A 24,586-nucleotide genomic window follows, 5' to 3' on the forward strand; every position below is an offset into this window, starting at 1 on the left:
AACACAATTCAACAGATTGATCAGTCCCCAACACCTCAGGGAGACTGTAAAACAGAATTGTTTGCTTTGCTTTAAAGAAAATGGTAATAAGTCAAGAAATAGTTCAATGTGAGCATAAAACAGAGTACAAAATAAAACATGGAGAATGGAACGATATAATTTCAACTGACTTAACAAACCACATCCTGTTGGACACATTTTTCCAGTCCCAGTCACTGCAGTGAGGAACAATTTCTTAGGTAGTTCCTTGGGATCAAGGATGACTTGCTTCAACTCTGTGACTGATGAGGCCAATGCAGAAACTACCGACTCTTCCACTATTGGGGCAGGGGGGACCTGGAAGGGCGGGAGGGACCTGGCAGGGCGAGCGGTTGAGTGCTTGGTCAGGCAATAAGCTCCTTCCACCATTTATGCAGGGTTTCTGTGTGGGCACAAGGTTCTCAATACCAGCCTGAATCCTCCTCCTCCACTTTGAGTGGTGATGGGCCAGGAATTCACAAGAGTCAGTGGGTATGTTTCATTCTTCCTTGGAGACTTTAAACACACTTTTGAGTCACTTCCCACGACAGAGTTCAGGATGTCTGATGCGACATGTACTCAAATTACAACCTGACACTGCTCTCTGAAAGACCCTGGGAAACACGGACCACTTCTCAGAAGCCGCCTGTACATGAAGGTCAACATTGATGATGAAATTCACCCCCTTCAGTGCAGCAGAACAGCCTTTCATCAATTGAGGAAAAGAGTATTTGAAAATCAAGATCTCAGAGCAAAACCCAAGGTCTACCGGGCAGCAGTGATCCCCGACTTCTGTATGCTCTGAACCTGGACGATAAAAATACCACCAATGCTGCCTCTGCAAAATCTGCAAAGTTCAATGGAAGGACAAGTAACCAATATCATTGCCCTTTGCCACATCAATACCCATCCCCAGTACCAATCCCTTCACTGGGTCAGGTACCGTATTCACCACACTCCCAAAACACTCTATTCCAAGCTGTCATGGAAAGACATTACTGGACAGACACAGGAAAAGATTTAATATGTGCTCAAAGCCTCCTTAAAAGGGATGCAACGTCCCCACTGACTCCTGGGGATGTCTGGCCCACAACTACTCAAGGACAAGGAGGAGGAGGAGACAGAGGCCCTGCATAAGCAGCAAAAGGAGAAGACCACTGCATAAACCATCTACTCACCACCCCACTAACTACCACTTGCCTCACCCATGGAAGAGTCTGTGGTTCCCATATTGGTCTCAGCAGCCACCCAGATTGCAAGGGTCTGCCATTGAAGAAAGATGATGATGTTAGGACACTAAGAGAATAAAGGACAGGGGAATTCAGGAAGGAAAGGCAACTAGAAGCCAGGATCAGCCACGATCTTATTCAACAGTAGAGCGGATCTGAGGACCCAAAGCTGCTTCTATTTCTTGTAGACCCACATTGAACTGCATCTGCTATCATCCTTCCCAATCGTTCTTTGTCTGGCTCCCTTTCCCACTTCTAACTCCCATCCAAACAAGTTATCCTGCCTCATGTAGCTGAAATCTGCAGCTAGTCACTTCATCAATCTATAAGAAAGAAAATTGCAAGCAGAGGATTCCCCTCATCTGTGGTTAGCTAAATAGCTTAATGAAAAAGTACATAATCACACAAAGGTCTGAAGATTGGACAGAATATTTAAAACAAAACAAAGAATGTTGACAAGATTAATACAGAATGAACAATTAGAGTACAGGATAAAGTTAGCCAGAAATATAAAAAGAGATAGTAAGAGTTTCCATGGATATTTAAAGATGTTAGAGTTAATACTGGAAAATAGAGAGAGATCAATCTCACGGGTATTTTGCACCAGACTACACTAAAGAGGGCACAAGTAATGTCCCAGAAACAACCAAAAATCAGGAATAGGAGAGAGGAATTTGAGGAATTACAATCACCAAGAATGTGATGCTGGACTACTGGAGTCTCAGACTGACAGATCTCCAGATGGACCTCATCAGAGGGTCTTCAAAGAAGTGGTGAGTGAGAGAGTTAATGCTTTGTTTTTAATTTTCCGAAATTCCACAGATTTGAGAAAAGTTCTATTAGATTGGAACATAGCAAGCATAACTTCTTTAATCAAAAAGGGAGGCAGAAAGCAAGAAACTACAGGCCACTTAACGCAACAATTGTCTTAGTTGAAAAATTGGAAGCTACAAATAAAGATGGTGTAACTGAGCACTTGGATTCATAGAGTCATACAGCACAGAAACAGGCTCTTCAGCCCAACTCATTCATAGGAAAATGCTGTGTCATCAGACAAAGTTAACACAGATTTGTGTAAATCATGTTCAACCAATTTATTGGAGCTGTTTGGAAAAGTAATATGTTCTGTGGATAAAGGGAAACGTGTTAATGTACTATGCTTAGACTTCCAGAAGGCATTTGACAAGTGCCATATCCAAGGCGTAGGAGGTAACAAGCAGAAGATAGCTGGCTCACAGAAAACGGACAGTGGTATTGGTGAGTTTTCTTCTTCTGGTTGGCATGACACAAGGATCTGTGTAGGTGATCAACTTTTGACGATCTACATAAAGGATGATAAAGGCACTTAAGGTACGGTTACTAAAGTTACTGATCACACAAATACGGGTAACAGGAAGGTTGTGAAGTTGGCATAAGGAGACTACGGATAGGTTTAGTGAGAGATCAAAGATCTGGCAAATGAAGCACAAGTCGGAAAATGTTAAGCTGTCCATTTCAGCAGGAAACAACAAAACTTATTCCCTAAATGGTGAGAGACTGCAGAGCTGTGAGATGGAGAGACGTCCGAGTGTTCTGATGCCTGATTCACAGAAGGCTAGACTCCATGTACAGCAAGACGTTAGGAAAGTTACGTTATTTTTTTAAATGTGAAATATTAATGTAGTGAAGTTACATTTCAGTCACATAGATTGACCACATCTGGACCAGTGTATAGCACTGGACTCCTTATTTAAGGAAGGATGTTGTTCAGAGAACGTTTACTAGACTAACAACTGGAACAGTGGGTTGTCTTATGTAGAAAGCTTGGCAGGTGAGGCTTGTGTCTCATGGAGCTTGGAAGAGAGAGAGAAGACATGCCCAAAATATACAAGATCCTGAGGGGATGTAACAAAGTGGATTTGGAGATGTTTCCTTTTGTGGGAGGATCTAGATGTTTAAAAACAAAGGGATGCTAATGCAAGCAAAGATGAGGCAATTGTTGTGTTGTGTTTGGAACTCTCTTCCGCAAAGGGCAATGGAAGGAGGGTCTCAGTATTAAGGCAGAGGAGGATCTATTCTTGATAAAGAAGAGGGTGAAAGGTTTCAGAGGCAGGCAGAATGCAGAGCTGAGCTTATAAAATGTTGAATCAAGCTTCAGGGGCTGAATATTCCAAGTCTGCCTGTCCGTCCATACGGGCTGTAATTCCCTCTCCCCTGAATCAGTGAGTGACACACCTCACAGGGTTACCCAGTTCCAGCAGCGCTCCATTTTGCTCATCTTTTACACGTACTTTGAGAGACACTATTTGGGACGCCTCGATGGTCTTGGGGAAGGTATTACCGAAATTACCACCTGCTTAATCAAGGTGGATATTTGGCAAGACCGAGAAAAAGAAAATAATGAGATTCAGAGAATGGAGCTGTATACGGGTTTGTGTTCCTTGGTGTTTAGAAGAATGAGGGGGTGACCTTACTCAAACATACAAGACCCTAAGGGAGCTTGACAGGGCAGATGTTTGGATGTTTTCACTGGTGGGAGAGTCACGAACAAGGGGACATACAAAATAATAGGCCGGTCACTTAAAACTGAGGTGCATAACATGCCTTCTCAGAGAGTGGTGGATCTCCGGAATTCTCTACCCCCGGGGTGGAGGAGGCCGGATCACTGGATACATTTACAATGGACATAGATAAATACTTGAAAGATCGAACAACTGAGCGTTATGGGGAACACCATCCTGACTCGGAAACATATCACTGCTCCCTTATAGTGGGTGGGTCTAAAACCTGGGGCTCTCTCCACAACGTGCTGTGTGTTTATCGGTACCAGAAGGACTGCAGCTGTTCAAGGGGTCAGTTCACCTCTTTTCAAAGACAATTGGGGATGGACAATAGATGCCAATCTTACAGCAATTGCATGACCATTAAAATAAAAACATTTCTAAAAAGCTATAAATAGCAGGTAAGCCAGGGCGTGAAAGGGGAAATGTTTCAGCTGGGCCCCACTTTACATCTGCTTTTTGGCCTGTATGAACTGCAGGTTATGCTGACTTTTCTTTGAGAATGGTTGGATGGAAGTACTCACTCCTCAGGAGCAGCCCGTGCACCAAAGGAGCAGTGATGATGATGAAATTCCATGAGTCACCACATTGAGCAGAGGAGGTAAATGCAGGAAACTAAAATGGGGGAAATGAATCACTAAATGAGCCACATTGATCACAGTAACTTGTGCGGTGTCATGGTGCCTAATGGACTCTCCGAGAACTGGAACAAGGTGTGGGATTCAATCACCAGCGGCCACCCCCAGCAGAGTGAAAAAGCCTGGAAAACCAAGTTTGAAAAAAATCATGCAGGATTTATTCTGTATTCTGCACAGCACCTGACAAGTGAGCAAAATAGTACATGATTTCAAATCTGCAACTTTCCAACAGTAAACTACATTATCACTTAAACTCTGTAGTTGTGGATGTGGGCACTCAGGCAACAACAATCTAACTGTTAAAATATTTAAGCAAAATTCATGCTTTAATATTCTAAAGATCAAATACAAAATGGATTTCTTTAAAAAAAAACCTTTTGTCACGTAGCAACATAGGAAAAGACAATACCAATATATACTGGCAGGCATGTCTTGTACAGAAACTTGTATTTATCAAGCAGCACCTACAATAGTTCTATTTATAGAACAAGGGCTTAAAGATCAGCTGTACACAAAGCAGTGAGTATTTTCCACAAAGGCTCCATTCTTTCAAGGATAATGCTTACCAGAATGCAAGTTTCAGGATGTATTCCTTGACATTTCAGAGCAAAAAATATTTACTGGTAACAGTATAAGTAAAAAGATACAATGCGAAGTACTCTACCGCACACTGTCTAAACGTATATAATACTGTTCAGATGGAGCCTGAGATTTGTGCAGGGAATATGGTGCAATTCTCAGCTGCTCCCAGTCAAAAAACACATCACGGTTTTTAACTTAAAGGAATTGATTCTCATTAAACATGATGATCAAAAATCTCCAAATGTGTATCCCATCAAAACCCAGCAACATTTGGGGTGGGTTTTATTCAACCCAATCACTTCAGAAGAATGAATCAGAAATGTTCACAAATTTGAGGGCTACTTTAATTGATTCAAGACACACCTGACAGAAAGCCCAGTCCCTACATCGCAACCAGTGGCTATTTGACAGCGATGTTCACAACACATCAGGTCAACATGAATAAAACCCAGCCCAAGCATCGCCTCTGCCTCACCTCACACAAAGAACAGCCACTGGGCAAGGTATCCTTGGACCTGCCAGGACTGCAGGAACCACATTCCATCCAGTGGAAGGAAGGGAACAGATTGTGTGAAAATTTCCAGGGAAGGCAAGGCTAATATTAATTGCTAGTTAAAAATGTTAAACTCAGTTCTTAATCTGTGCTGAGTTGCCTCATTATAACCAGGGGAACTGTTGGAAAATCCACCTAGCTTCAGTCTGATGGATTCCTGTACTGAATTGCAGTTCAAGAAATGCACTTGTGATGTTTATCAGCTGGGCATCAGATTGGGCTGAGCCACAGCATGTGGTCATACAGTCCACACTGGCAGTCTCACACCCGAGAAGTTGGCACTTGGACATGGAGTGGCAAGAAGTGAACAAGGGAAAATCTGCCAAAAGTTAAAGTAAAATTCCACTATTTTGACCAGAATCAATATGAAATGAATCAAAGTGCCTTTAATAAACCAACATGTATTTTTAAACAAAGTGCCTCTCTGCATTTACTACCTTTTCCTTGAAAAGTTATAAGCTTTTGCCCAAGAGGAATCTTTGGATTTTGCAAAGAATATTTAACATTCAGAACAAAAATTGGAATAATTAAGCTGGGAAAAGTAGTTAAAAGTCAATCAAATTAACAGTGATCATGAGATCAGATTATAAGGCTAGGAAGTAGCATCCAGGGATAGAAGCAATGACTAAATCCTCTCCACTATATGTTTACTGATGGGATCAAACTTAACTTCAGAAGGAGCTTTAAGCACTGATTTTGATAAAAGCAAGCCCTTCCAATCTAAAGTACAGCAACAAAACCTTTTGTGGCAGAATTCCACAGCTGTAGAGGTTGTTCATTTCAGTCTGAGCAGTAAGGTCTGATGGCAAGTTCCCTTCTCACTAAACATTTCACTTCACACTTCTCCAGCCAAGCCAACTCAACTCTGCTTCACTGAGAAAATACAAGTTCATACAACTGACGAGGAGTCACTTTGGTTGTTGCATCCTTCATTATTAACAACTCACGTCTCTAGAAAGCAAAGTAACAGTAATGGATCAGATTCAAACTCGTGACATCTTTTCCACTTGCCTGCTTAGAATGATTGAGGTGTTTTAAGAAATAGAATCAGGCACAGACTTTGTGTCCTATATGTCTAGTAAACACCGAGACTAATGACAGAACGTTCCCACAACTGTGGCATGGTAGAGTCAAGATGCCATCAGATTTAATACAATGTACAGTGTGATTCTGTTGTGCCCGACACCGCTGGTTCTTTCAGCCCACATCAAAAATAGGGTATTACATAGAGTGTAATATTCAGGAAAAGGCAGCAACAATCTGAGAGCCGGCTGGGGCTGCTGGCTGGGATAACACGTCATCACGGTCAGTTCATAACCAGCTCCCGATTATTTTTAGACCATGTCAGTAAAACCAAATGATGCACTTGGTCTAACTTCAATGCTTGGTTCAGACAACTCAGGCAAGTTCCTCAAGAGTACAAGCACCTTCTAACCATGGCTCTAATTCAGGTCGTCGTCCCCACTGTCATCAGAAGTATCATTGTGTGCAATTTTCCAGTTTCTGCGCTTCTTTTTGCTGCTTCTGATTTCTTTATCACCCTCTTCTTTGGGAGCACTTCTCTGCTGCTTCTTTTTTCTCCTCTTCCTCCTTTTATCCAGACGATTCCTGGAATCACTGTCATCCTTGCTACTTGTGTCGGAGACGTGGCTGGGTGATGAGCTGCTCTCGCAGGAGCTGAGAGGCAGCTCCTTCTGCTTTCTTGCTGCCTTCTGGCGATGCTTTTTCTTTGCTTTTACCCTCTTCCTTTGATCAGAGTTCTCCTCCTCCACTGAGCTCTCACTGTCACTGGAAGAATCACTGCTCTGCAGGCTTTTCTTCCGCCTCACCTTTTTCCTAGATTTCTTTTTACGTTTCTTCTTACTTGTTTTACTTGAGCGTTTGCGCTTCCGTGAAGCAGATTTCAAAGACTTTGAGTGCATGGTTTTTACTCCATTGGCAGTGTGCTCCTCGCTATCCTTTTGGTCACTGCAAATTTAAAATAAAGATGAGTTCTTACAGAAAGCGTAACTGCCAATAACCAGAAATGCATACTGGAAAAAATCCTGTGGTTGTCTGGTGTCATTGAGCTTTTACAGCACAGAAGGAGGCCATTCAGCCCACTGAGGCTGTTCTCACCCTCTCTACACAGATTCAGTCAGTCCCATTCACTCACTCTGTCCTCATTTTCCTGCTAGTTTATTTCTCTATAGTATCAATCCAAATTTTATTTCCCAATCATTGACCGTGTCTGCTTTCACCACCCCTATCACTGGTATGACCTGGAACTCACTGTTTATCACACCTCCATGTTTGGTACCAGCGTTTCACTCCATATTCCAATATCCAAGTAAACATATCAAAAAAAACATCAATGGCTCTAGCACCGACTCTCAGAGAACACCAATGCCTTCTGTCTCCCAGTCTGAAACAGAACCATTTACTATGACTCACAATTTTCTGCCCTTAGATCAACTTTTCATCAAAGCTCACCCTGACCTAGCTACCCATGCCTCAGTTTTATCAACCAGGCTTTTACTCTGTCAAGTGCTCTCTTAAAATCCATACAGACAGCACTCACTGCAGTCCCTTCATCAACCTTCTCTGTCACCTCATCAAGAACATTTAATGAAGTCAGACAAACGTGATCTACCATTTACAAAACTGAGGGGGCTCTAACTGATTCAAACCTCGCCATGCTCCTGATTATTACGTCCAAAACCTTCCTGACCACTGATGTTAAACTGACTGCTGCCTGGTCACTAAGAATACCCTTCTACCCTTCCTTCAACAAGGATGACACTTGCCACTTTACAATCTTCTGGCAATTCCCACATCTAGGACAGATTCAAAGATTAATTGGATTTAAAAAAAAGACAGAAGAGCTCCCAGTTTGCTCCCAATATAGACATGCACAGATTTGACAAGGCTGAGGCTCCCAGAGTGCAAGCACAGCAGACTGGAAAATTGATGATTTTTCTGCATTCTGCACCTTTTTTTGCAAAAAAAAAGACAATCAGGAAACAGTTGCTCCTGACACTAAGTGAACAACTGACTGGCACTAGAACCAAGGCAAACCTCCCAGAGTCAGAGGACAGGTAAGGACAAGGGGGAGAGGGTGAACAAGAACCCAACTGGGCAAGTAGACCTAGTGGGAAGGCAGGCATCTATTAAGGGAACAAGCGAGTAGCCACTGCTTGTGGTGGCACCAGGTTGTTAGACAGAACGTACAGCTGGTGGACAACTTCTCGTGCTTTCCTGGTACTGCCCATAGAGACAGAGGCTGAAGTTCACTGGGCACGATCCCATGAAGACAAACTCTTACCCCTGAGCCAGACATCTGATTGACCAATGCCAGCCTGAAATCAACAGTATCACTCATAGAAGGTGCTAAAATCTTATTTTCAAAAACATTTCATACTTAGGTGCAAGTACAACAACGAAGACTTAATATCTGACATTCTCTCATCCCAAAGGCAGCAGAAACCAGTGTCCTTCTCTATGCTCTTGCTCAAGACTAGTAAGTGAGCTCAGTCCTTCTGGAGAAAACAGAGGTGAGTCTCCAGAATACACTTCTAGATAAGGATCAGAACAACTCCAACTGGTATTTCAAGACTATAAAAAATTAGCTGAAGGTAATATGGAGTCCCTACAGGCCGAGACCAAAGATATTAAACATTGGGGAATAAGGAAAAGATAGGGAAATTAAACAAATGTTAAATGTTCATCCTCACAGAAGACACAGATAACCTCATGGAAATAGCGGAGACCTACAAATCTAAAGTGAACGAGGGGCTCAAAGTAATTGGCATTAGTAAAAATATAGTAGTATTGGAGAAATAAATGGACTGAAAGACAATGCCCCCATGTCCTGATAACCTGTTTCCTGGGGTTCTGAAGACGTAGGTATGGAGAAAGTGGATACAAAAGCTCAGACTCTACAATAGCTTCCGCACACTGAAACATAACAAATATAACCCCTACAAGGTAAGGTGGGAGAGAGAACAAAGAATGGACCAGTTAGCCTAACATCAGGAGGAAAATTGCAGGAATCTATTATTAAAGTGGTAGCAACATGGCTTGTAGAAAATAACAAGACTAGGCAGAATCAATGTGGACTTAGGAAAGGGAAGTCAGGTCTGACAAATCTGTTGAGTCTTTTCAGACTGTAACTAGCAGAAATAGATAAGCAGACATGGATGTGGTGAATTAGGACATTCAGAAGGTCTTGGATAACATTATTGCACAAAATTAGAGGGCAAGGTATTGGCATGGACTGAGGGTTGATTGACGGACTGAGGGTTGATTGACGGACAGAACACAGTAGAAATTCATGGGTTGTTTTTGGGTTGAGAGGCTACGACCAGAGAGATGTTGCAGGGACTGGTGCCGACTGCTGTTCAGAGTCTACACCAATGATTTGGGCAAGGGATCGTGTAACGTGTCCAAGTTTCTTGATGATACAGAGCTGGGTGGCACTGTGACCTGACAGGGGGATGTAGAAGTCCTTCCAGGAATTACAGACAAGTTATTGAATGGGCAAGAATGTAGCTGATGGACTAAAATGTGAAATGCAATCTGAATATCCCTTCAGACAAACCAATGAAAGCTAACATGCAAGTACTACAGGCAAGAGGAAAGTAAGTAGCACATTGGCCTTTATTGCAAGAGGATTCAAGTACAAGTATCTAGATGTCCTTCTTCAATTATATGGAGCCATGTGTGGTCACACCTGGAATGTTGTGTACAGATCTGTTCTTTCTACCCAAGGAAGGATTTGAGACAGAGGGAATGCAGCAAAAGTTCAATCAGATTCACTCCTGGGAGGGCAGATTTGTCACCTGAGCAGAGGCTAGGCAGAATGGGCCTGTACTCTCTCGAGTTTAGAAAAGGGGGGGTGGGGGGAATCTTAGAAATGTACAAAATTGTCATGGGTAGATGCAGGATGATCTCTCCTCTGGGTGAGGTGTCTAGGGCCAGGGAACACAGTCTCAATATTAGGGGACAATTCTGGACTGAGGCGGGAAGAAATTTCCCCCACTTTGAATTCTGCTTCCAGAAGGGCAGTGCAGGTCCAGACACTTCACATCCCAGACAGAGAGCAATAGATTTTTAGATATTGAGAGAATTTTGGCTGAATGGTCCACTCATGCTTGGATTTCTTTGTTCTTTCATACCCCATCCACCGTACAGAATAAACTAAAAACTCTGATTCAAATGTGAACATTCAATCCCTTCCTGATTAGAGATGAATCTCAGTATTAGGGTTGCATTAAATCATATTTCTGATTTTGCTAATTGTACTTTAAAACTTACCTCTCAGATTCAAATTCCTCTGGGTAAAGTTCCTTATAACCACTGTGACCCCATCTAAACAAAAACCCATAAAAGACAATTTAATTGCAATGTAATAAAGAGCTTGTGAATTCTTCACTGCTTCCACTTAACAGACAATACTAAAAGATATCATAAAACCGGTGTGATATACAGGTATTCTGGCAAGCCAATTCAGAGTAGAGATTCACACTTTTCCCACAACAAAGTCTTTGGGCAACGTGCCTGAATGCTGACTTCACCTTACTAAGAGCTGTCAATGAACAGGAATCTTGGATGTGCATAGAACACAACAGTACAGCACACGAGCAGACCCTTCGGCCCACAATGTCGGTGCTGATCACGATGCCAATCCAAACTAATCCCATCTGCCAGCACATGGTCCATATCCCTCCACTCCCTGCCTGGTCATGTGCCTGTCTAAATGCCCCTTAAATGTTGCTGTGGTATCTGCTTCCACCTCCTCCCCTGGCAGCACGTTCCAGGCATTGTGTGAAAAAAAAACTTGCCTGGTAGATCTCCTTTAAACATTTCCCCCTCCCCTTAAAGCTATACCCTGTAGTATCTGACATCTCCACCACACGAAAAAGCCTCTCTCTACCCTGTCTATGCCTCTCATAATTTTATAAACTTAAAGGTGGGTCTGATGAGGTAGATCCCAAGCTGTTTTGGAAGGCCAGGGAAGAGATGCTGGGGCTCGGGCAGAATGCTGGCCATGGAAGAGGTGACAGATGACTGGTGGCACCTTTATTTAAGGAGGATAGCAGGAATAAACTAGATAATTACAGGCCAGTGAGTTTAACATCACTGGCAGGTAAATTATTGGAAATATATCTGTGCACTAAGGGAGGCAAGAAGGGTTTTGTTAAGGGACAGGGGACTCTTGACATTAAATTTTCTGAAGAGGTAACTAATTGTATTGAAGAAGTTGATGCAGTCTAGATAAACTTTGACAAGATACTAAATAAGACAGGTCTAAACGCAAGAGCCCATGGGATCCAGAGCAAGTTAGAATCATACAGCACCAAAACAGACCCTTTTGGCCCACCTCCTCTTGGCTACAGAATGATATTAATGAGTTGGTAAGTCTGGCAGAGAAATGAGAGATTGCATTTAGTCTTGAAAGTGATGTAGTGATACACTTCTGGAGGGCTAAAAAGGCTAGGATACACAATGAGCAGTTGGATGTTACAAAGTACTGAAGAACAGAGAGCCCTCAATGTACATGTCCAAGGATCTCTGAAGGCAGAGCAGGTAGGAATGACGTTGAAGGCGGCATACAGGATACTTGCCTTCATGGCCAGGGTGGAGAAGTTAGGAGCAGCGAGGTTAGATTACAACTTTATAAAATGTTGGTTTGTGTGTGGTTTATAAGCATTAGCTTATGAGAGTGCTCCACAGCTGGAGCACCTCTGCACTTCTAGTCAACACCCTATAGAAAGATGTGATTGCAGAGGAGATTCACCAGGATGTTGCCTGGGATGGAGTGCTTCAGCTATGAGAAGAAACTGGAGAGGCTGGGTTTGCTTTCCTTGGAGTAGAGAAGGCTAAGTGGGGACCTAATTGAGGTATACAAAATTATGTTGCGCATAAGTAGGGTAAGTTGCGAGAAACTTTTCCCATTCACACTGATGTCTAAAACCAGGGAGAACAGATTCAAAGATCAGACGATTTGAGGAAGGATTCCACCCCCCCCCCCCCACCCCACCCCACACACACACACAAAGGTTGGTTGCAAGCTGGAACACACCGCCTGAGGGGGAGGTGGAGACAGTATTCTCACCACGTTTGAACTATCTAAAGTGGAGGGAAGATCTGACAGAGGTTTATAAGATTATGAAAGGCATAGATTGAGTAGACAGGGTTGAAATGTCTAATACCAGAGGGCATGTATTTAAGATGATAGGGGGTAAGTTCAAAGGAGATGTGCAGGGGAAGTTTGTTTTACACAGAGAGTGATGGGTGCCTGGAATGTGCTGCCTGGCGTGGTGGTGGAGGCAGATACAATAGGGACATTCAAGAAGTTCTTATATAGGCACACGAATGCAAAGGAAATGGTAGGATATGGACATTGTGTAGACAGAAGGAATTAGTTTAGCCGGGCATTTTATTACTAATGTAACTGGTTTGGCACAACATTGTGGGCCAAAGGGCCTGTTCCTATGCTGTGCTGGTCTATGTTCTAAGCACTTGAAATGCCACAGTATAAGAGCTGCAGGACCATACAGCACAACAGCACAAAACAGGCCCTTCGGCCCACCATAACAAGTGTTGGAAAATGGGTTGAGTACAGATGAGTTGCCAAGAGTCACACACGATGGGCTGAGGGGCCTCAGTCCATGCTGTGTGACTCACTGGGAGGAGGTTTATGAGGACACTGCCAAGGATGGAGAATGGTGGTTATGAAGAGAAACCAGCTATTTTAATATGTATAAAATTATAAGAAGCCTAAACATGGGGAGTAGGAAGGACGTTACTTTCCTGAGCAGAGGGAAATAATAAGGGTACACAGAATGTTGTGGTTCAAGTCCCATTCCAGAAACCTGAGAGCAAAATTCTATGCTTACATTCCAGTGCCCCACTGACCGTAACAGACCAACAAAGGCACCTTAACTTGGAAGATACATGAAACTGAAGCCCTGAATACTTTCTTGGGTGGAATTAAAGGATATCAAGACACTACTGCAAAGAAGAATGGAGTCATTCCCAGATTCCCGGCCAACTTTTACCCCTCAAGCAATTTCACTAAAACAGATTACTTAGTCATTATCACATTGCCATTCATGGGAGTGCACATTGAGTGGCTGTCGTTTCCTAAAGTGGCAACACTTTGAGATCTGCTGAAAGGGACATGAAAGATGCTAGGGAAAGGCAAGACTTGTTCTTTGTTTAACTACCTGCCCACTGACAGCCTAAGATAGAGACAGTATTATTCAATGGAGGCAAATTAACATGGACCTCCCATAGTGCCATGCCAACAGGCTGCCAATCAGACCCATGAGTAACATTTCAGTGACAGCTTTAAACAGCTTGACAAATGCACTTTTGCCAGATGAGGGTTTACTAAACTGTGTGTAAGCAAAATAATTAATGGTAATGGAACATATCGTGCGTTGAAAGCTCAGATTGGAAATACCTACAAAACATTGTGCAACTGTCATTTTTGATTATTCTGAACCTTTTGCCAATGTGAAAGAAGGGAGTGATTTTTATATAAAACAATTGTACATAAAAATTGCTGATCGATCATCCAAAACTTCCAGCAAAGCGGTGCTTGATCTTGACAATACCCAGAAGAATTGACCACTAGTTGACAAGATAATCAGAGTCAAAGATCAACTGAAGCACAACTCATTTGTTTCTTGCTTGCTGCCCCTCTCAACAGCTCAAGAGCAAATCAGGCTTTCGAAATAGAGAGTACTAATGGTAGAAATCCCTGTCAGTGGTGGTTAGAAAATTGGTCTGCAATTTTGTAAAAGCTGTGTTTGAGAACAAGGTGGTCATAACCCAAGTGCATTCCAAGTGCACTGACAATATTTCAAGTATAATCCTCAGCTTTCTCCGTTTCCTGGTTGATTTCAACTTGATAGATTAAATTCAATCTTTTTTTTATATAAAAAGGATAAAGTCTGATTATTTCAGATAAAAAAAAATCAAGCACAAGGTTCTTTACCAGATTACTGTCTAATCTACTTAATTCAGTCACCTGTTTTAAGTTAAATGATAATTCAACTTTTTTTTAGAAACAAAAAATATTTGAACCATGAGGGGCTTTTTTTTTATATATGTGAACATTTTATAGCATTTCCTTTATGCACTACAACACAAAACTGAAGCAACTAGTTACTGTGCCAGGAAGTTTGACTTTTCTCAACAACCGAAGGTTTTAAGGCTCGGACCTGTTGGGATCACTTGCTTCAAACTCATACAGCTTCTTTGTCCAGTATCTGCTTTCCCGTTCATCCTGGGGTGTAGTGAAAGCCTTCCGAGCAGCAGCATTTGCCTTTTCTTCTTCCTCCTCTTCATCATACCCATCACATCGCATTCTGTTCCTGGTGCAGACACAGTAAACACAGATTTCAATTACTCTCTCATTTTGGTTCCATCACAAAACTCATTTCTGTTTGTTTTTGAAAATCCAAAAATACACAGATGCTGAAAACCTGGATCAGCACTCTTCTCACTGCTACCATCGGGCAGGAGGTATAGAAGCCTTAAGTCCCACACCACCAGGTTCAGGAACACTGACTTTCTTACAATTATCAAGTTCCTGAACCAACCTGCACAACCTTAACCCTACCTGAGCGATGGAAGACTACAGGCAATGGAAGACTACAGGCCACCTCTTGCCGACTGTGGCCTTGTCTCTGACTGTGTATTTTTTTTTACACGTCTTGATTTGCACAGCCTTGTATAATTCATGTTCTGTGTGTTGACTGAACCTACGTGCCTGTGATGCTGTTGCAAGCACGTTTCTCATTGTACCTGTACCTCACTGTACTTGTGCACATGGCAATAAACTCAACTTGAAATGAAAACAGAAAATTCTGTAAACACTCAGGTCAGGCAGCATCTGTGGAAAAAGAAAGTTACCGTTTCAGGTTGAAGCCTCTTCATCAAAACCACTTTCAGTTCTCACGAAGTTCTTCTGAAGGGTCTCCAACTTGAACCATTAACCGATTCCCTCTCCATTGATGCTGCCTAACCTGTTGAGTCTTTCCAGCATTTTCCAACTTTACTCCTGATATTTCTTTTAATTCATTCATTCATACATACATAGAGTACAAGTGTCAGTGGCAATGCTGGCTGTTACTGTCCATCTTAAATTATTCACCACAGTTAAGGGTCAACATTGGTGGTGCTGGATTCGGCTGTTTTAATTAGTTTTTTTTAACATGTATAGTATTTAATACACCTCATGGCTGCACAAGGAACGGCCGCTTCCTAGCTTATTGGTTCGTCCATCAGGTGAACATGTGTTTTCTTCATTGGTTGGTTTTGCCACAGGTATCTGGTAGGTTTTCTGACTGGACTATTGTTAGCTAAGGAGTACCTCTTATCTCAGGTATAAAAGGTCTTGTTTTTTGTTAATCTTTCTCTTGCTCTCTTCCCCAACCACCGCCCCCCCCCCCCCCCCCCCCACGCCCTAGCTCATCTTTAGTTCCTTTTGTCTTGGCTTATCTCCTAGTAGTAAAGCTAGTGCCATGTGCTCTGTGACTGTTTCTTTGTTTGAAACTTTTCCAATAAAACTTTGTGAAGCACCAAGTTGTTTTCAACTCATTCCTGGACTCCTGAAAGAACCCGTGGATTCAAAAACAACCAGATCTGACAGTGGTCAGGAGTCATTTGTAGGCTATTCTGGGTAAAGATGGTGGACATCCTTTCCTGAAGGACATTTTGTCTTTCCTGCCAAAGGTACCACTTGCCACTGATCCCCCCACTCTGCTAGCCTGTCTACGTCGCCATCAATTGTTACCCTCCTGCTCCACCTACAACATTGTCATCTGCCAGTTTGGAAATTGTGGCCTGTGCACTAGAGTCCAAAGCATTAATGTACACGAAGGAAAGCAGTGGTCCAGGTACCAAGCCCCGAGGAACTGCACTCAGTACTTCCCTCTAGTCGGAGAAACAACCTTTCCCAACCGTTCCATTACTTGGCCAATGCTCTATGTTGCTACAGCTCCTTTTATTCCATGACTCTTTAGCAATCACCTGGCACCTTATCAAGTATATTTTGAACATTTTTTTTTAAATCACATCAACCACATTTCACTCAGATTATAACTTTAGTATATTTTCCTTGCGTATTAGGCCATTTGGCCCATCAAATCTATGCTGGCCCGCAGAGCAATCCCAACATTCCCACTCCTCCACCAATTTCCCTGTACCCCATTCCCTCTTTCATGCCCACTAAAACCCACTGGATTCTCCCACCAGCCAAGTACATAATGGGTAACTTGCGGCAGCAATTAACCTAACAACCAGCACATCTTTGGGATGTGGGAAAAACCAGAGCACACGGGGAAAACCACATGGTCACAAGGAGAACGTGCAAACTTCACACAGACAGCAGTCTCGTTGCTGCCATTAGGCAGGAGGTCCAGGAGCCTGAAGGTTCAACAACAGATTCTTCCTCACTGCTGTCCGGGTTCTTCATTCTTCCTCGGTCTATATTCCCCTCAACTTGCACTAACGTCATTACATCTATTTTTATTTTGTCATGTAAGTGATGCATAATTTATGTTAATTTAAGTTTATGTGATTTATGTTTGTAATGTACTGAGCTGCTGCTGCAAAAAGCTGATTTTCATGGCATTTATACCCTGGGTATGTATGCCCGTGGCAATAAACTTGCACCCAGGACCACCCCTTCTGTAATTTCATCAGAAAAGCTCTACTAGCTTGGTTAGACTTTATCTTTAACAAATCCGTACTAGTTTCTCTAATCAATCCACACTTGTCCAAATGAATGCTAATTCTGACCCTAATTAACATTTCTTAACCTTTCCACACTACCAAGGTTAAAGTCTGCAGGTACAGGATTTATCCCTAATAAGATCAGAAAACAAAAGAACTCAGGTCAGGCAGCATCAGTGGAAAGGGAGTTAACCTTTCAAACCAAAGACCCTTCATCAGAATAGAGAAAAGGAGAACTAAGAGAGAAATTTTTTTTCAACCTGCAATGTCATCTTTCTCTTTCCACCGATGCTGCCTGACCTACTGACCTTTTCCAACATTTTCTGTTTTTATTTCCAATTTCCACCCTCTTCAGTTTATTTGATTTTCATTTCAGGTTTATCCCTGAACCTTATATTGAACAAGGGTGTAACATTTGAAATGTTACAGTCCTCAGGCCCGAATCTCAGTCTCCTGATATTTAGAAGATTCTGACTGGGGCCTCTGCAATTTCCTCCCCTCAGCAACCTAGGATTCATCCCATCCGCACCAGGTGATTTACCCACTACGTCATTCAAGCCTTTCTATTCTCTTTTATCAATTTTCAGCCCTTCCAGACTCTCAACTACATCATCCTTTGCTGAGACTTCAGCAGTATCTTCTTCCTTGAAGCCTGACATCACGTACTCATTTCGTACCTCAATCATGCCCCCTGCCTCCATGAGTAAATTTCTTTTTTTGCCACGGCTCAGCCCCACCTACCCTCTCACAATCTTCTCCCTCTTCACACAGCAATAAGAAATTTTTGGATTCCCTTCTAAGTTTGCTACTGACCTCTTCTCATACTCCCCCTCCTATTTCCTTTCCATCTTCCTCTTCTGAACTTTCTGTAATCTGTCTGGTTCTCAGTTCTGTAAACAACCTGGCTTCGGTGATGTGCTGTTTATCCCTGCACTGTATTGCTCTTCACCAATTTGGACACCCTGCTTTAATTTCTCCCTCATGTAAAAGTGCCTGGCCTGCAGCTGAAACAAGCCTTTGAACTGAAGGCTTCCCACTAATCAACTTCACTTTGGCCTGCCAAGTTTCGATCCAATTTACCCAGGCCAGATGTGTTATCATCCCATCAAAATCAGCTTCTTCTCCACTCGTCTATTTTGACCTGGGAGTGGTCTATACCCTTTTCCATAATTTTTCTAAATCTTAAGATATCGTGCACACTTTAAGAAAAATATACATGAAATGCTGCAAATAAAATTCACACAAAAATTACAATGAGGTAGATTTTTGGTACATTCCCTTACCCATGAATCTAGACAAGCAGCTCCAATACTGCAAAAGAACATCAACCCTCCCAAGACTTAGGTTTCTGAGAACAGGATTAAATGCTTACCCTGGCAAGCTCACAGACTTTCTTTGCTGTTGGAGGAATCTCATTTTGTTTGTTTGCTTCTCTTTTTCTCTAATCTTCCACATTTCTGACTCTTCTTGAATCTGCAGAAAACCAGAAGGAATGTTTGAAACCCCAGAGTGTTCACGAAAATTGGTTAGGACCCCAGACTGGGTCAAGGGCAGCAAAGGTTGGGTTTAAAGTGTGTGTGGAGGATCCAACTCTCTCCATCCCTGTAACGTCCTTCAGTCTGACAACTTCCGGCATCTCTGCATTCCTCCAGTTCTGGCCCCTCGCTCGTTCTGTTGTATAATCATCTTGTCGTTGGTGATTTTGTCACAGAGTTATACAGCATGGAAACAGGCCCTTCAGCCCAACTCACCCATGCCAAGCAAGGTGCTTTCCTGAGCTAGTCCCACTTGGCTGCATTTCACCCACACTCCTCTAAACCTTTCCTATCCACGTACCTATCTTCTAAACATTGTAGTTCACGATACAGATCCCCCTCGAGGCTAACTGGGATGGGTAACAGATGCTGGCCTTGCCAATACCATCCCCGTCCCACAAGAACACAAGAAGATATAAGCAAGAGTAGGCCACCAGGCCTCTATCCTGCCCCATCATTCAATGTGATCCTGGCTGATCTACGCTGGCTCCAACTCTTCTGCTGTGCCGGTTCCCCATACCGTTTTGATCTATCAAATGTGTATCCACCTCCACTGTAAATACTTCAGTGATCCAGCTTCCACCACCCACCAGGGCAGGAAATTCCAAAGATTCACTGCCCTCTGAGAGAAGGCATTTCTAAGCACCTTAGTTTTAAATAACCGGCCCCTACATCCCCTTGTTTGAGTCTCGCCCCCTGGTGGAAACAGATATCTCCCTTTGAAAGGCCTAGCAAGCTCTGGAGTTGAATCCAACGATGATGATGCTGTAATCACTTTCACTGCTGGGACTGCAGTGGTTCAGGTTCAGGTCCTCCAGGCCACATACAGACGGGCAAGAACCTCTGGCTCTGCCAGCAACATCCACATTCCAGGAATAAGCCTTTAAAAAGTTGAAGGTCAAATCATATCACCGATTCCTTGCTGACTGCATTGATTGAAACTGTAACATTGTCATTGACAGCAAATTCTGGACTTCAGTGTTTAACAGCATGCACGCAGACTTTAAAAGTTAGTGCCAGTTTTACATAATGATGACGTGAATGCCGACCTTTTCATTACCACAAATCCTCAGCTATTCTAGACTGCTGATCTGAGCTTAAAAAAGACAGAAGTGGCACAGGTTTACCTTGTTGTGTGCATCTGTGTGGCGGATGACATTTCGCAGAAGAACTTTGCCCATGGGAATTCGAGCCATTGTGAGTGATATCCTAATAAATGAAAGAGCAATATCAATGTGGATGCAGCCCTGAACTAAACTGAAGTGACTCCTGTAGTGATGTACCAAGTTAAGGCTTAGTAGCCCAGTGTCAGAAGCAGCAAATAAAAGTGGTGTCTGAACAAGCAGACTTGGAAATACAGCCACGAGGAGTGAAAGAGAAAAAAAAGGCCAGATAAAAACTTCCTCCCACCATGTGCCAATTTATGAAAAGATTTTAATCTCTCAGCTGCTTTAAAGTTTATGCTACTAACACATCCCTTACTGTACACTGGGTCTAGCTGAAGAACACAAGCATGGAGAACTATTAGGAAGTGAATCATAAAATGTTTCCTTCATCCCTGACATGACAGGGATGTGGAGGCAATATACAATCTGCAGACATTCAGCTTACAGCGGATTCTTGCATTCTGTGCAGCTATCTATCCATTACAACCCAACCCTACGACAGAACTTCAGTTTTAAATCAGAAACTGTGCAAATATTGCTTATAATATTCTAGAGCAGGCACAAGATTTTCTCAAGGTGCCACGTAAAACAAGCTGGAAAAAATATGAAGGCTATATGAATTTCATAGATGGGACAATCATGGATTTAATCAGCAGTATCAGTCTCATTTTCCAATAGTTGCTAATAAAATTCTTCAAGCATTAAATTAGTCAGCTCTCGATTGAGATTGAGGTCAAGATAAACGTTAAATCAAAGACTAGAGAATACAAAGTGACAAGATCTGGTGATAGATCACAGGACTGGGAATATTACAAGAAACAGCAGTGACAGACTAAAAAGTTAACAAGGTGGGAGCTAATTGATTATGAAAGAAAACTGACAAATAATATCAAAACATGCAGCAAGGGTTTCTGTGGATACACAAAAAGGAAGGGGCTGGTTAAAGCAAGCGTGGGGCCCTTGCAGAGGGAAACAGGAGAGTAACAGGAAACAACAAAATGGCAGCTAAATCAATAGTTTGCATCAGTTTTCACAGTGAAGGGCACGACAAATATCCTAAAGATGGATTCAAACAGTGTGGAAGAACTTGTAACAATCGCTGTCACAAGGAACAAGATATTGGAAAAACTAATGAGACTAAAGGCAGACAAGTCACCAGGTCTCAATGCTCTGCACCCGAGGGCTTCAAAGGGAACAGCAGCAAGTTAAAGTCTGTAAAAACTCAATGAGTTTCAGGAAGGATTGAAAAACTGCAATTGTGACTCATTGTTCAAGAAGGGAGGAAAACAAAAAGTGAGAAACTGCACGCCTGTTAGCTTAACACGTTGTTGTTGGCAAAATGCTGGAGTTTATAGAAACAGCTAGTCATGTAGAGAAGCTTACATAATCAAACCAAGTCAACATGGTTTTATGAAAGGTAAATATGTTTGACAAATTTGCTAGAGGTGTTTGAGGATGTAACAGGGAGAATCCGTAGATGCACTGTATTTGGATTTTCAGAAGGCATTTGATAAGGTGCCACATAAAAGGCTATTAAATAAGAGCTCATGATATTAAGGGAACTGTGGACAGAAAACAAAACTGCAGATACTAGAATCGGAAACAAAAACAGAAATGTTGGACGAACTCAGCCAGTCAAACAGCATCTGTGAAAGGGAAATCAGTTAACGTTTCAAGTCAGGGACCGTTCTTCTGTTCTTGGAACCCAATTTTTTTAATGTTTGGAACAGAATATTGGTGAGTTGAGCAAAAAATTGACAAATGGAATTTAATGAAAGACTCAGATCATGCACTTTGGTAAGAGGAATCTAAAGGCAGACCATTATCCAAAGGGAGAAAGACTGCAGAACAAAGGGTAGAGGAATTAGGTGTTCTTGATGCAGCAAGTGTTGGGAAGGCATTTTGGCCCTTATTGCACAAAGGTTTGAGTTTAGAAGAACAGAAGTATTGTTACAATTGTACAAGACACTAATGAGGCCATACGTGGAGTACTGTGTAGTTTTGGTCTCCTTGGTCTCCTTATTTGAGATAGGATATCCTGACATCAGAGGCAGTGCAGAAGAGATTCACTTGGCTAATTCCTGGGATAAAAGGGTTGCCCTATCATAAGTGGCTAAAGAAATTAGATCTAATTTCTTTGGAGTTCAGAAGATTGAGGGGCGATCTTACTGAAACACACAAGATCCTAAGGGGGCATCAGGGTATATGTGGAAATCTTTCCATAAGTGGGAGAGTCTCAAGAGAGAAGAGATAGCTAAGATTAGAGGGTGGATCATTTAAAAGTGAGGTGCACCAGAGGACTGTGGAGGCTAGATTAATATGGGTATTTGACGAGGAAGAGGATGCATTTTTGAAAGATCATGGAACTGAGGACTAGGGGAACTGGCACAGAAGAGGAGATGAGGCCTGGGGCAGATCAGCCTTGATCACATTGAAGAGTGGGGCAGGACAGAGGGACCGAATGGCCTGCCCCATGTTCTTATGATTATCATCCACGAATTTAATGGTCACTTGCTGCTTTCACGCAATCTAACAGTGACATAACAGCCCTTGGAGGGTCAAAAGTTTTCTTTAAAAAAAAGCTCAACACCCTAGCAATTAAAAAGATCTGTTTGCCACCAGCTTTTTACACCATAGAGTCTGCACAACAAAGGCACAAAATTATTTTCTTGCTATAAACACAAGAAATGAGGCCTTGTGTGTGCAAGAAGAGTGCCAACAGTCAGGATAGGGAATGAAAAAAGATTCTTATCCAGAAGATGTGCAAAGTATAATGATAAACATCAACTCCTCAGCTGTCACAAGAGTGTCATTTATTGCTACGCTGAAATATCAAATGGATAAATTTATGTTACTGAATACTTATTTCTTTGGAACAATACAATGACTCCATTCAAGTGTCCTAGTCCAACTATGTAGATGCCACAGCCAAGAAAATTCACCAGTGCCTCTACTTCCTCGGGAGAAAGAAATTTGATATGTACCCATCCACCCTCACCAATTTTTAATCGATGCAACATCAAAAGCATCCTATCCAGATGCATCACGGCTCAGTACGGTAACTGCTCTGCCCAGGACCGCAAGAAACTGCAGAGAATTGTGAACACAGCTCAGCGCATCACGGAAACCAGCCTCCCCTCTATGGACTCTATCTATACCTCTCGCCGCCTCGGTAAAGCAACCAGCATAACCAGCCCACCACCTGGGTCATTCATTCTTCTCCCCCCTCCCATTGGGCAGAAGATACAAAAGCCTGAAAGCACGTACCACCAGGCTCAAGGGCAGCTTCTATCCCGCTGTTATAAGACCATTGAATGGTTGTCTATAATTATAACAATCTACCTCGTTGTGACCTTGCACCTTATTGTCTGCCTGCACTGCACTTTCTCTGCAGCTGTAACACTTTATTCTGCACTGTGTTATTGTTTTCCTTGTGCTACCTCAATGCACTGATGTGATGAAATGATCTGTATGGACAGTAGGCAAGAGAAGGTTTTCACTGTACCTGTGACAACAGTAAACCAGTGCACACAACCCCGACCCATGCAGCACAGTTACAGAGTTCCCCTTCCAGCGCACACCGAGCGGCTGCTCCCCGTTGCTCTCAGGGCGGAGTGTGACTGTGGCAGGAAGGGGTCAGGAGCCCAGTGGAGGCTCCGCCGCCCTGTCTCACCTCCCGCCGAGAAGGGGGACGTCCCGGGGTGGGGCCGCTCGGCCGGCAGGGGGAGGGGGGGGGAGGGGGGGGAGGGGGGGGAGGGGGGGGAGAGAGGTCGGGGGGGGTCCTGGTAGGGGGGAAGGGGAGGGGGGTAGGGGGGAAGGGGAGGGGGGGTAGGGGGGAAGGGGGGAAGGGGGGAGGGGGGAGGGGGGGGGAGGGGGGAGGGGGAGGGGGGGGAGGGGGGAGGGGGGGGGGGAGGGGGGGAGGGGGGGAGGGGAGGGGGGGGAGGGGGGAGGGGGGAGGGGGGAGGGGGGGGAAGGGGGGGGGAGGGGGGAGGGGGGAAGGGAGGGAGGGGGAGGGGGGGGGGAGGGGAAGGGAGGGGGAGGAGGGGTGGGGGGGAGGGGGGGAGGGGGGGGGGGGAGGGGGGGAGGGGAGGGGAGGGGGGGGGGGGGGGAGGGGGGAGGGGAGGGAGGGGGGGAGGAGGGGGAAGGGGTCCCGGGGGGCGGGGGGGCCGCTCGACCGGCGGGGGGGGGGAAGAGGTCCGGGGAGGGGGGCCGCTGCCGGAGGGAGAGGAAGATCCCAGGGCAGCCGGAGCGGCCTGGGATCTTGCTGTGCCTGCCCCAAACGCCGCGCGCCCCGTGGGATCCTGCCGTGCGGGCGGGGCCGGGGGTGAACGCGGACCGGGGCGCCCCGCCTCGCCCCACCGGGGTTACCTGCCCGGCCGACCGGCCCGTCCGCTCCCTCCGGACCCGATCCGCCCGGGGCCCTGACCGGAAGTTGGTGCCGCCTGGCAGGTCCGGGTCGGAGAGCAGCAGGTGGCAGGTTCCGGCCGCCGGGGACCGGACCGGTCGCCGCGTTAATTCTCCGGGCCCCTGGCGGGGGCCCCACCCGTCACCGGTCAGCGGACCACCACACGCGCCCAGCACGGACGCTCCTTCCC

The 24,586-nt window shown here is 44.1% G+C and overlaps 1 protein-coding gene across 2 annotated transcripts; it reads right to left on the bottom strand.

Annotated features, from left to right (window-relative positions):
• Positions 1-4,518: 4,518 nt before the first annotated feature.
• On the bottom strand, positions 4,519-24,585 carry nkapd1 (NKAP domain containing 1). Of its 2 annotated transcripts, none has more exons than XM_052040097.1 (6): positions 23,497-23,599; positions 19,953-20,034; positions 18,663-18,763; positions 14,773-14,925; positions 10,856-10,909; positions 4,519-7,528 (listed from the first exon to the last, which is right to left on the bottom strand). In XM_052040097.1, the coding sequence occupies exons 2-6, from the start codon at positions 20,019-20,021 to the stop codon at positions 7,003-7,005; spliced, it is 903 nt and encodes a 300-aa protein (XP_051896057.1). In that variant the 5' UTR covers positions 20,022-20,034; positions 23,497-23,599; the 3' UTR covers positions 4,519-7,002. The 2 variants fall into 2 exon arrangements, with proteins under 2 accessions (XP_051896057.1, XP_051896056.1); XM_052040096.1 differs by lacking the exon at positions 23,497-23,599 and adding an exon at positions 24,360-24,585 and having other exon boundaries at positions 4,520-7,528.
• Between the last annotated feature and the right edge of the window lies 1 nt (position 24,586).

The sequence above is a fragment of the Pristis pectinata genome, chromosome 27, assembly GCF_009764475.1.
Source record: "Pristis pectinata isolate sPriPec2 chromosome 27, sPriPec2.1.pri, whole genome shotgun sequence".
NCBI classification, from domain to species: Eukaryota; Metazoa; Chordata; class Chondrichthyes; order Rhinopristiformes; family Pristidae; genus Pristis; species Pristis pectinata.

Coding starts and splice junctions, on each gene's coding strand:
- nkapd1 (XM_052040097.1), bottom strand. CDS start 20,021: ATGGCTCGAATTCCCATGGGCAAAGTTCTTCTGCGAAATGTCATCCGC. Junction 10,910..14,772: donor GAAGCAAGTGATCCCAACAG/GTCCGAGCCTTA, acceptor GTTTTTGTTTAG/ATGGGGTCACAGTGGTTATA. Junction 7,529..10,855: donor GAGGAATTTGAATCTGAGAG/GTAAGTTTTAAA, acceptor TTAAATTTGCAG/TGACCAAAAGGATAGCGAGG.